This window comes from Arachis ipaensis, chromosome B2 (assembly GCF_059453495.1).
Source record: "Arachis ipaensis isolate K30076 ecotype BB chromosome B2, ASM5945349v1, whole genome shotgun sequence".
NCBI lineage: Eukaryota > Viridiplantae > Streptophyta > Magnoliopsida > Fabales > Fabaceae > Arachis > Arachis ipaensis.
In genome coordinates, this window is record NC_142437.1 from 120,338,417 (window position 1) to 120,352,297 (window position 13,881).

Here is a 13,881-nt window from a genome sequence, read left to right on the forward strand (position 1 = left end):
AGTAGTGTATGAGTGAATGTGAGATTGTGAGTTGTTTAGGAGTGAAAATAAGTAAAATGGCCTGTCAAGTCTGTATTTGGACTGGTCTAACATGTCCTGTTATAAAATAATTTTAAGTTCAGGCTGATTTAAAAGCCTAATTCTATTAATAAGCCAGGCCCAAGCTTACAGAATAGCCTAATAGACCGTCAGGCCTACTTGAATCTGTTAAAATATAAATAGATACAAAAATAATTTTTTAAAACTAAAATAGTTATTAAAAAATTTAAATTTGTTATACTTTATTATAAATATTTTTCATGCATATTTTAAATACTTTAAAAATTTAGATATTATTATAAGGATTGAATTGAGTATATTGTATATAAATATTTTTTTAAAAAATTAATTTTTTAAATATTTTTATTTTTTATTTTGGTAAAAAATTATATTAGGCCTTTTGTCAAGCTTTAGGCCTAGCCAAATTTAATAACAAGTCAGACTTAGTATTCAAAATAAAACCTATAATAGGCTAAAAGGTCAGGCTTACGCAAGTTAAATACATTAAAGGCTTGGTCTATTAAGGGTGAAGCTTGCCCTGACAAATTTTTACCCCTAATTGTGTAAGTCCAAAAAATATTAAAATAAAAAAAGTTAAAAGAATGATCTCTTTTTTCTAGTAACATTATTCTTGTTGAGGGTAAATAGAGAGAAGAGATTAAACTAGCTGAAGTGTGAGGCGTGTAATTAGGAGTTAGTTATGCTGAGCTGTCAAGTTTGTTAGAAGAGTAATTAGATGTTAGAAAAATCAGTAAAAAAGCTCCTCTGTAAAGTAGTTTTCTGAATCAATGAATTCATTTTCTCAATCTCTTCTCATCTCTTTATTCTGTACTTCCTTTCTTTCTCGCTCCTAGCTCTCTTTTCTGATCTACTAGAGTTTCTGATACCTTCTCATGGTATCAGAGCTCTAAGTTCTGATCATGGCGCTACCAATTGAAATTTCAGTTTCTGCAATTGTGAATCGGAGGACAACTATCAACACCATCGCGTTCAAACTCGATGAAAATAACTTTGTTCTATGGAAATGTCAAACACTGGCCTTCATCAAATTAAATAGACTCAAGGAAAATTTTAATCCAAGAAAAGTACCAAGGAGATATGGATCTAAACAAGACCAAAACGAAGGAGTTCAAAGTTTGGGAGCAAGAGGATCAATTCTTAGTCTCGTTTCTTTGCCTCAACGGATTTAGCATTTACTAGTCAATTGGCTGAGTGTGAATTTGCTTATGAAATCTGGTTCAAATTAAAAGATTATTTTGCAAAAAGGATAAAATCAAAGGTAAAGCATCTGAAAACACAAATTAAGACCATCAAACTTCAAGGATCTGTAACTGAATAAATGTCTAAGATAAAAAAGGTAACAAACTCACTTTTTGCATTAGGTGCACCTCTTACTAGTGAGAAATTTGTAGAAACAGTAGCTCAAGACCTAAATGAGAATTATAGTGCTTTTATTACTAAAATAAATTTAAAGGCTGATGAAATAACTGAGAGTGAGGTGGAGGCATTACTAGTCAAACAAGAAGAATTAGTTGAGAGATTTATGAAGAATGTACTTGGCACTTTGCATGTAAATTTGGCTCAAGGTTCATAATCAAAACTACAAGAAAACCACCACAATTACTATACATATTCACAAAATCAACAACATAACTATCAAGGATGAGGTCAGAAGTTTCGAAGACGAGCTCATGGTCAAGGATTTAGAGGTGGCAGATCCTTTCATCATGGTAATTCTAGGTCGCATTGTCAGCTATGTATTAGGATTGGACACACTGTATGGGATTGTTATCACAGGTTTAATCAGAACTATCAAAGACCTTATGAAGCAGCATCAAATCCACCGGCTCCACCATCTCCAGCCTTTCATCAACCTCAGTCACAAACAGATTCACAACCAAGAGCATTGGTTGCAGTTGCACTGTCAACCACACCTTTAACAGAAAGAGCATGGTATTTGGACACAGGAATATCACATCACCTTACATTTAATGGCAACAATCTAGTTACAGGTTCAGAGCAGGTGTTCACAGGTAATGGTCAAGGTATGTGCATCAATAATATTGGCAGAAGTATGTTATTTCCTGCGTCTAACCCATCTTATCAACCCAACACACACTACTTTAAAATGCTAAACTTACTACATGTTCCCTCAATTACAAAGAACCTCATCAGTGTAGAAAAATTTACATAAGATAATCACGTGTTCTTTGAATTTCATCCTTTTGATTGTTTTGTTAAGGCTCAGGAGATCAAGGAACTGCTTTTCAGAGGGTCTCTTAGAGAAAAAATTTATCAATTTGTCAACATTGGCGTGTTGGCCAGGGCAGCACCATCAAGCAATTTACCTTCATTCAAAGGAAGAAAAGAAACTTTGCAAGCAATAAAAGCTATTGCATCTGATAGTAGTGATTAGAAATCTCATTTTAGTGTACAGAGTCTAGACTAGGTGGTGTTGAGCATGATCAGAAAAGCAAAGAAAAATAAAATGAGCAATAACAAGAAGAAAAAGAAAAAAAAGAAAAAGAAAGTAAACAAAAACAGAAAAGAAAAGAAGAAGAAAATGCACATTGTAAAGTTGAGTCTGTGTCACAGCTTGATGTATGGCATTAAGATTAGGACATCCAGTTACAAAAACAATAGCAAAAGTAATGCAGCAGTGTAAAATTATAGATGATGATATGAATAAAAGAGCCACAACAGCTATTACTCCTTTGTGCAATGTATGTTGCCAAGAAAAACATCGTAATTTTCCTTTTTCTGACTCACTCACTAACTATAACACACCCCTAGAGTTATTTTACTTTGATATTTAGGAGCCAACACCAATCATCAGTAGTTCAGGTTTTAGATATTATATAATTTTCAAAGATGCCAAAATCAGATACACATGCCTATACCTGCTGCAAAACAAAGTTCAAGCTCTTCAAGCCTTTACCCAATACAAATTGATACTTGTAAACAAGACTGGACACAAGATTAAAAGCCTTCAAACTGATAATAGAGGTGAATTCCTCTCTCACAGTTTCACATAATTCCTCATTCAGCATGGCATTGCTATAGGCTTAGTTGTCCTCACACTCACCAACAAAATAATAGAATTAAACAGAAACACCGAAACATAACTGAAATAGGGCTAGCACTACTCTCTCAAGCCTCCTTGCCCCTAAGGTTTTGGGATCAAGCCTTCTTGACAGCCACTCATCTCATTAATCTACTACCCTCATACACTATAGATCAGAAAACACCATTTGAACTCCTCAATCACAAAGAACCAGACTATTTGTTTCTCAAAAATCTTTGGATGTGCATGTTATCCATAACTTAAACCCTACAACACTCGTAAATTTGACTTTAAAATTCAAAAATGTCTCTTTTTAAGTTACTCTTCTCATTATAAAGGGTACAAATGTCTCTCACCTTCTGGCAAACTCTACATTTCCATATATGTCTTATTTGATGAATCTGAGTTTTTTTATCAATCCCTCTTCTTTAATCAAACTCCAAAACTGAAATCTGCTATTCCACACCTCCAAACCATCACCTTTGTACTATTACAACTCATTCCAGCACACACCATTGAACAACAAAACCATCTCAACACACAAAACACATCTTTAACCAGTACTTCCAACAACACTAACCCTCACATACATAAAGCACATGTCCCTAATTTTGACGCCACTCTTCACTACTAAATACCAGACCCTGCACGAAAATTCTTTTCCCAACCATCTCCAGCATCCTCCACACCCTTAGCTCAACCTAAGTCTTCTGTCCATATTAATACTGCTCATAATTGTCCATTAACTGATGATACTACTATGACTATTTCTACTTCTGTGTTTTTCTCAAGTAATGCAGGGTTAGCTAAGCAACTAGAAAGAGGACACATAACTCTGCCCACTACAGCACTCAAACGCATCCTATGGTTACAAGAAGTCAGGCTAGAATTTTTAAGTTAAAATTGTTCACTGCACAAGTTCCAGGTAATGTTTTAGACCTCATACAAGTTGAACCTTTTTCAGTGGTACAAGAACTAACCTCTCCACATTAAAAGTCTGCAAGGATGAGGAGTATGCAGCACTTGTGAAGTGCAAGACATGGAAATTGGTTAAAGAGTCACCAACAGTTGAACCAATTGGATGTCGATGGGTATTTCGCATAAAAAGACAACCTGTCGGGACAATTCAGAAGTACAAAGTGAGGTTGGTCACAAAGGAGTTTCATCAACGAGAAGATTTGGACTATGATCAAGTTTTTAGTCCAGTTGTCAAGCCTACAACAGTACACACAGTGCTGTCTATTGATATTTCAAAAGGATGGAGAGTGAGGTAGTTAGATTTCAACAACACCTTTCTCAATGGGGATTTACATGAGAAAGTGCACATGGTGCAACCTAAGGGTTACACACTTGGTTTTGGTCATGTGTTCAAGTTGGAGAAGGCCTTATATGGCTTAAAACAGGCTCCAAGAGCCTGGTTTCTGAAGTTAAGCAGCACACTTAAAAGCTTTGGTTTTGCAAGTACAACTTCAGATCCTTGTCTTTTTGTTCCACACATTAGAGCTTCGATAATTTATCTTCTAGCATATGTCGATGACATACTAATGACTGGCACTAATCAAACTGAAGTTGTTGGTTTAATCCAACAATTAAATAAAGTGTTCACTCTAAAGGACTTGGGGAAAATGATTTTTTTTTTGAAATTGAAGTTGAAAGAAGTAAAGTTGATATTCTAGTGCTGAAACAAGTTATATATGCCAAAGATCTATTGAAAAGAGATGAAATGCTAGAGTCTAGACCCATTGCCACACCAATGGCTAGTACCTTAAAGCTTGATACAACAGGTGCAACATTTGATAAGCCTTCTTTGTACAAATCTATAGTGGGTGGAAGGTAGTGAAGAGAATACTTCTCTACCTGACCGAGACAAGTGATTTTGGGCTTGAAATTCACAAAAGCAAAGACTTCAGAATCTTAGCCTTTTGTGACTCTGATTAGCCAGTAAATCCTGTGAATAGACAGTCAACAACTAGGTATTACATATTCCTTGGAGTGAATCTCATAAATTGGTCAAGTAGGAAGCAAGCGACTATAGCCAGATGAAGTGCCGATGCTGAGTTTAGAGCCCTTACTGATGCAAGGACAGACACTATGTGGCTGCAGAAACTCCTCCATAAAATGCACATACAAACTGGACTTCCTCCAACATTGTTGTGTGACAATCAAAGCACAGTGCTCATGAGTCAAAATCTAATTCTATATAGCCGATCCAAACATTTTGAAATTGACCTCCACTTTGTTCGACATAGAGTTGAGGACAAGCAGACATATGTAGTTCATATTCCATCTCAAGATCAAATTGCAGATATTCTTACCAAGTCAGTGAGTCGTTATGCCTTCTTGAAGATTAGATGCAAATAAAGATTAGTTTACCAAGTCAAATTTAAGTTGACGGGAAATGTTGAGGGTAAATAGAGAGAAGAGATGAAATGAGCTAAAGTGTGAGGCGTGTGATTAAGAGTTAGTTATGCTGAGCTGTCAAGTTTGTTAGAAGGGTAATTAGTTGTTAGAAAAATCAACTTCAGCTGTGACTATAAATACAAGAGTAAAACTCCTCTGTAAAATAATTTTCTAAATCAATGAATTCATTTTCTCATTCTCTTCACATCTCTGTTCTCTACTCCCTTTTTCTCTCCCTCCTAGCTTTCTTTTTAGATCTACTAGAGTTTCTGATACCTTCTTATTTCTTCTACTACTAGGATAGTTGATTTTGGCTAGTAAAACAATTTTTGTCTTCTTTTTTATCGGTAACAACAACTCTTCTTTTTTTCTTTCTTTTATAGTATATACATTTATTATTATTTTTTAATATAATAGTCGTAGTTACTAAAAAGTAAAATTTACTTTAATGACTTTAAAATATAAAAATAGTGTAAATTAATAAAGATTTAATTTCAAGGTTTAATTTTTTTTAACATTAAATCATACATCGGCAATTTAGTTATCATAATTGACTTTTTTTGTTCCGGTGTAAATAAAATTTATTTACTTAATATAATATATTTAAAAGAAAAAATAATTTTAGTGTATTTTACTATTTTTATAGAAATAACAAAATAAGACATTTATTGCGCCGACTTGTCAAACTGATAAATAATGATTGAATATTTATTTTATCAATCTTTTTTAAAGTTAAAATAAGCAACCAAAGCCATGGGAGCTACATACGTATTCGAGTTCTAGGTGAGAAGAATAGAACCAGTAGTAATAGAAGTATATGAGTGAATGTGTGTATTCGAGTTCTAGGTGAGAAGAATCGAACCAGTGGTAATAGAAGTATATGAGTGGATGTGTATTGTATAAGTAAAAAAAAATTACAATAAAAAAATTAAAAGAATTATCTATTTTCTAATAACGATGTTCTTCTATCAATAGGGTATCCAATTTTGGCTAATAAAAAAAACCTTTGTAGCCTTTTTTTTGGCGATAACCACTCTTATTTTTTTCTTTCTCTGTTTTTTTTTTTTGTTGACTATAGTAATTGTTACGGATCCTGGGTCTCCCACTCAAAATGGCCTCCCAACTCGGTTTACGGGTCGAGTCCAGCCCTTTCTTCCAGAAGGCCCAAAATTGGCCATTTCAATCCCATAACCAACAATCAAATTTAAATATCTCCCTTACCTTTATCAAACAAGATAAGATAAGATAAGCTACCTCCACCTATATAAAGGGGGTCTCAAGCTCCCTCAGGTACGTCACTCATCCCACTCACCTTATACCTCTCAGATCCATTCTGACTTGAGCGTCGGAATGTCTTTGCAGGTACCACCCCTCATTGCTCCAATCAGACGATCCGGCAACCGCCTCGACCCGCAAGCCATCGATCCATCTCACAACCCCCATCCTCCAATACCTCCTAAATGGAGCGTTGCCAGAGGATCCCAGAGAGGCGAAGTGGTTAAAACGGGAAGCCATCAACCATACTACAATAGCGGGACATCTTTACAAACGAGGATTCTCACAACCCCTCCTCAAATACATCGAACCCGGCGACACGAACTATATACTCCGCGAGATTCACGAAGGATGCTGCGGCCACCACATCGAAGGCAAAACCCTAGCCCAGAAGGTCATCCGAGCAGGATACTTCTAGCCCTCTGTCATCAAAGACTCCCTACAATTGATCAAAAGTTGTAACAAATGCCAGATGCATTTTGACTTCCACCAAGCCACCCCACACCAGCTCAATACCATAATGGCAGACCGATCCCTTGGGACATGGGGCATCGACCTCGTCGGCCCTTTTTCCCATCGCTCCCGGAAAACTCCGATAAATCATCGTCGCCATCAACTACTACCCCAAGTGGATAGAAGCCGAACCCTTAGCTTCCATTACGGCAACCCAATGCCGAAAGTTCTTATGGAAACACGTGGTAACCCGGTTCGGTATCCCAAGGTCGTAATCTCAGATAACGGAACACAATTCATGGACAAGCGATTCCGAGAATTTCTAGAAGGACTTCACATATCTCACAACTTCAGCTTAGTAGAGCACCCACAAACAAGCGGGCAAGTGGAATCGGCCAACAAGATAATAGTAAAAGGCCTCAAAAAACGGCTCGACGAGGCCAAAGGACTCTGGGCTGACGAGCTGGGATCTGTCCTCTGGTCATACCGAACCACCCCCCAGACCTCTACGGGAGAAACCCCATTCTGGCTAACCTACGGCTTGGAAGCCATCATTCCTGTAGAGGTCGGGGACTTCAGTCCAAGAAGAACTGTTGGCAGCAACGATGAGGACGCAGAACGAGACTTTATGGACGAGGTCCGGAGCATAACCCACCTACGAGAGCTAGCGCTAAAACAAAGGATCGGCCTAAGGTACAACCGCAGCGTAATCCGACGAGAATTCGGCCCCGATGACCTTATCTTAGGATGAAACGACATTGGCACCCCCACCCCCGGAGAAGGGAAGCTCACCCCCAACTGGGAAGGCCCGTACAGAATCAAGGCAGTAATCAGAAAAGGAGCCTACAAACTCGAACGACTTAACGGCACCGAGATACCAAGAACCTGGAACGCTGCCAACCTACGATGGTACTACACTTAGGCACGCCTCCAAAGCCTCTCAACCATCTGCTTTCTGTCTTTTCTTCATTTGTTTAAATGTGATTATCGGGTACTCTTTCCCGCCCACGTCGGAGGGTTTTAATGAGGCCCAATGTCTTCATAAAATTTCTCTCTCTCTCTCTCTCTCTCTCTCTCTCTCTCTCTCTCTCTCTCTCTCTCTCTCTCTCTCTCTCTCTTATCTTCCTAACTTAAAATGTTATTATTTCCGCCGCCCCAAAACGGCAAGAAATGTGCGGCCACCGCCGGGGACCGATCACCCCTGAGGCCCCAAAACATGATTAAAATGACCTAACGACGGCCACACCCCCCAAACGGCCCATGCACCTCGAGTCATGAAAAAACTCAAGACTAAATGATGAAGCCAAAACAAAACGGCTTAAAAGGTAAAGGCCAGAACGGCCTAAACACAAATCCACAGAGCGTACAAATATCAGAATCAACAAACGGCTTAAAAACCAAACGGTCCGAACGGCCCAAAACGTAAATCCAACAAACAAAGTATAAATCATCCAAGTCACAAAACACGGCCACATGGCCAAAACACTAGCAAGAAATTACAAGTCCTTAAATCGGCATAAGATGCAACTAAAAGAGAAAACATAAAGAACCTTACTAGAGGTCGACGATCTGGCCATCCCGAACGATCTTATACGCCCCCATAATGGACCCATCAGCTTATGGCGCAAGAACCCGAGCCTGAGCCTTTATCTTCTCCTCAGTAGCCGAGATTGTAGCCTTCACATAAGCCAACAGCTTCGCCTTCTCCTTCTTCAGTCCCTCAGCCTCGGCCTTCAAGGCGGCCGCCTCGGCCTTCAAGGTGCCCACCTCGGCAAGGAGCACGGAAGCCTGAGACTTGGCATCCAAGGCCCTCCTTTGCTCCCCCCCAAGCTGAGACAAAAGCGAAGTTTCGACCTTGGAAAGACGAAGCAGCTTGGCCCCGGCATCCTCGGAGACCTTCACGACCTTCTCCCTCACCATCTCAGACACATCAAGCTGTTCCTTCATCTTGGCCACCTCGATCTGGGACTGGCGCAACATCTTGTCCAGGAGACCTACCTGGGCCATTACAGACTCGGCCTTCCGGACTATGACAACAGAGTGGAGGAGGGAACGATACACCGACTTCGCCTGGAAGACCATGTCATAATCATCAAAAAACCCCTCGGTGCCGGGCATCAAATACTGGTCGATGAAGGCCGGAGCATCAAATCTTCGGTCCATCATGGAAGGCACCACGTCCTCCTCCTCCTCCAAGTTCTCACTGCTAATCTCCTCCGGCCTCTTCCACTTCCGGGAAGTGTCAGCGACCGAAACTACGACCACCTCCTCATCCCGAGCTGAAGCCACTGGGCCTGGTGAAACATGGCCACCACCCCCAGCCCCGGCCAAGGCTAGTTCCTGAGAAACAGCTTGAGAGCCCCTGGCAGGATGGGATGAGGGGGTAGAAGGAGAGGCAGCAGATGCCTCCTTCCGGTCCATGGCAGTCTTCAATCTCGCCAAATTTGTCATTCCACCGGCCATCTCAACTGGAAAAAGGAAGAAAGAAATATAAGTACCTAATTCGGCAAAACGGTTGACAATAAAAGCACAACAAAAACACATACCAACAAAGGTCCAACAAGCAACCGGGTCCCCCATCACGTCCCTAGGACACAAAGGACGCTCCCTGAAAAGATGCCAGAGGACACCAGCGACATCCCAATCCTCCGGGGACAAAAACTCTAGAGTAACCTTTGTCAGATACCACGGCCCAGCACCAAAGTTCCAGTACGTCGGGAACCGACGTTCCCCTCCAACGTCATCCGAAAAGGATGATGCCCCCAAGCAGGGCGCACCTTGAAATACTTTCCCTTGAAACCGTGAAAGGAATCCTCGTATAAACCGAATATACGTCGATGGGGCTTATCCCTAAACGACATATATCCCTTCTTATGCTTCTCCTCTTTGGTAAACAGGGTGCATAAGAAGAGGAAGAGGAAAACATTCACTGAAGCCGGGAGCTCCAGGTACTCATACACAAGCTCGAAGGCACGTATCGCTGCCCAACTATTCGGATGTACCTAAGACGGTTCCACGGAATACCGGCTCAACAACTGCTGAACAAAGGGTGAAAAGGGAAACCGCACGCCGAGCTGAGTAAATATCGACTCGTACACCCACATCCAGTCTGGGACGGTCGGCGAATTGAGGTTGACATAGCAAACCCTTTCGTCGACTCCGGGGAGGGGGAGCTCGTACTAGCGCTCGGCATCTCCATCCCCACAAACATCCCCCTGGTCGCGGAGCCGCTGAAGATCCACCTCCGTCATCCGAGATGGCGTTCCCCAAACGTCACTAGTCACCCAGGAATAAAGGGAAGGAACGCCTCTGGCCGGGAACCACTGGAGCACCCACACCCTCAGATCTCTGTTGAGACATACCTAAAACAAGGGGGAGCACCACCGTCAGCCTACTAAAGCTACGGGCGGAAAATAGTAGAAAAAATGACCAAACACTACTATCCACCACATCCTATGCCTATAACACAGCGGTGCTCATTCCCTCCAAAATAAACCCACTACCCCGAAACCGAAACAAAAGTATCATACAGATATAAAAAAAACAGCCCCAACGCATGCAAGCGAAGCAAAAGCAAATAAACAAACAAAGACAGAAGAGGAGTACCAACCTAATTCAGTTAGAGCGAGTAGAAGGAAAGACGCAGAATGGGAACACGAACCAGAGAAGGAAGCAAAAATACCAAAGAACAAAATGTGTAGCGGTTTATTCTTTCTTCAAAGAGAAAGGCGAAAGAAGGAAAGGAGGACGAAAGGAAGATATAAGGCAAAAGGAGGGAAATAGAAGGAAATGGAACAGCTACTAAAACGTTTTCAAAAAGTAAAGGTCAAAAGCGAAAAGACTGAAATGACCCCTCGCGTTCAATGCAATTTAAAACACATTGGAAAATGAAAACTGCCCTTCGAGAAGCGCAACGGACACATGACAAGACGGCCCAATAAAAACAAAAAAACCTACACGTAGGCCTCCACGACACGACACTGGGAGTAACCGGCCGGGTCCTCGGAACGACTACCCAAGACCAAGAACCTCCAGAAACCACGAAAGCATCGAGCCACAAACGGCGAGCAAAAAGACCTCCAGCGACGGAGACCGACCTCACTCGCTCTCCCGCTGCGGGGGCAACTGTTACGAACCCGGTCCCCAGGTCCCCACTCGGAATGGCCTCCCGACCCAGTCTATAGGTCGAGCCCATCCTCTTCTTCTAAAATGCCCAAAATCGGCCCTCTCAATCCCATAACCAACAACCAAATTCAAATATCTCCCTTACCTTAACCAAATAAGATAAGATAAGATAAGCTACCTCCACCTATATAAAGGGGGCCTCAGGTTCCCTCAGGTACGCCACTTATTCCACTCACCTTATACCTTATACCTTTTAGATCCATTCTAACTTGAGCGTCGGAGTGTCTTTGTAAGTACCACCCCCTGTTGTTCCAGTTAGACGATCCGGCAACCGTCTCGACTCGTAAACCCCCGATCTATCTCACAACCCGTACCAGAGACATTTTGTACAGTAATATATACTCATTTTTTATTATTTTTTAATACAATAACAGTTAGAAAATATTAAAATTTATCTTAATGACTTTAAAATATTAAAATTGTGTAAATTAGTAAGGATTTAACTTCAAGGCTTAACTTTTTATAACACTGAACCATACATAGAGAAATTAGTAAATAAAATGTAGGATAAAGTATATTTTTTATTTTTGAAATTTGATAAAAGTTTTAAAAATATTTTTAAGTTTTATTTTATTTTAATTTTGTCTTAAAAATTTTTTATTTGTATCAAATATACTCCTGACAGCTAATTTTTTAAAAAATTTAAGATTAATTCAACAATAATTTTATAAGAACAATTCTCAACACAAATAAATTAAACATAATTTTCATGTATTATTGTTAGATTAGTTTTAAATTTTTTAAAAATTTTGCCGTTGATATTATATTTAATGCAAATTAAAATTTTTTTAGATAAAATTAAAATAAAATAAAATTTAAAAATATTTTTAAAATTTGTATCAAATTTTAAGAATAAAAAATATACTTTATCCTAAAATCTATTCACTTAATATAATTATTTAAAAAAAATAGTGTATTTCATTATTTAGATAGACAACAAAATAAGACATTTATATGACTGACTTGTCAAACTGATAAACAATCATTGAATATTTATTTTATCAAACCTTTTTTTTTAAAATATAGATAAGTTATTGATACCTTGGAACAGGTAGCATTACATGTTTCATTTGGAGCTGCACAGTGCACACACGTATTCGAGTTCTCTGAGAGAAAAATAGAACCCGTGTAATAGTAGCGTTTGAGTGGATATCAGGATAGGTGGATTTTATGATGTTTTTTTTTTATTGTGGTGTTTAAATTATTTAATTTATTTTTATAAATAAAAAATAAAATATATAAAATAAAAATAAAATATTTAAAATTTATTAAAATTTATTTTTTTATTTTTTTAGTAAGTTAGATACTATATCTTAAATACTATAGTATTTACCATCAAAATATGTGTTGTATAAGTCTAAAAACATTAAAATAAAATAATTAAATATTATAATAAAGATGAGTATCTATTGATAATTTGGACGGTTTTGCTTTTTTTTTTTTTAAAAAAAGTTTAAGTTTTCAGATGAATTAAATTAATAAAATTTAAAAATGTGAAATTGGTACTTATATAAATAGAAGATAAGGTCTTTGATAATACATACAAGATCAATATAAAACATTTTTTTATATTGATGCATACTACAACACTTATATAATATTGTAAATATATATAAATAATTTCAGTTATATTGATATATTAATATTATTAAATATTAATATTAAAATTATTTATTTATTTATATTTTTTATTTTATATTTATTTTTTTATATATTTATTTTACAACACTAAAAGAATTATCTCTTTTTCTTATTAACGTTGTTCTTCTACCAATAGGATAGCCTATTTTAGCTAGTAATTGTTATTTTTATCAGCGACAACAACTCTTTCTTTTCTTTTTTTTTTAGTTTTTTTTATTAGCGATATAGTAATATATACTCATTGTATACTATTTTTTTTATGACTTTTAATATAATAGTAGCTACTAAAATATTAAACTTTACTTTGGTAACTTTAAAGTATTAAAATTATGTAAATTAATAAGGAATAAATTTTAAGATTTAATTTTTTTTACATTTATTATGTTTTTTTTACATTGAATATGGTGGATGGCTTTAAAGGAAGGATGTATACAATAGATAGGTGCTAATAATATTAAAAGAAGAAGTATAGCGAGTCAATGGAGTATCTGTACAATGTGTACAATAGGGTTTAGAAATGTTCGATTCAGTAGGATAGCATATATTTATTATCCCTGGTATCCGGATGGTTATTCTGAATAGTATGGTGTAAACCCCGGTTAAATTAGTTAATAAATTAGTTTTTAATAAGGAGGATTAGAAATGCAAATATTATATCAAAATAGGGTAGAGCTCATCGAAACGAGAATTTTGACACTAATTTTGAAGAAAACGGTCCAAGATTGGACCAAAAGGACCGAACCGGTTGAACCGGACCCGAACCGGGCTGTCGGTTCAACCGGACCAGCCCTTTTAAATGAACCCAAACCCTTCATCCCCTTCAT

At 38.0% G+C, this 13,881-nt stretch overlaps 1 protein-coding gene across 1 annotated transcript; it reads left to right on the forward strand.

The window, feature by feature from the left end:
- Positions 1 to 7,298: 7,298 nt before the first annotated feature.
- LOC107627938 (uncharacterized) lies at positions 7,299 to 7,982 on the forward strand. The gene has a single exon (XM_016330745.1). It carries the CDS (start codon positions 7,299 to 7,301, stop codon positions 7,980 to 7,982), a length of 684 nt encoding a protein of 227 aa, XP_016186231.1.
- The last annotated feature ends 5,899 nt before the right edge of the window (positions 7,983 to 13,881 follow it).

Excerpts from the sequence above, each read along its gene's own strand:
- LOC107627938 (XM_016330745.1), top strand. The coding sequence starts at position 7,299 with ATGGCAGACCGATCCCTTGGGACATGGGGCATCGACCTCGTCGGCCCT.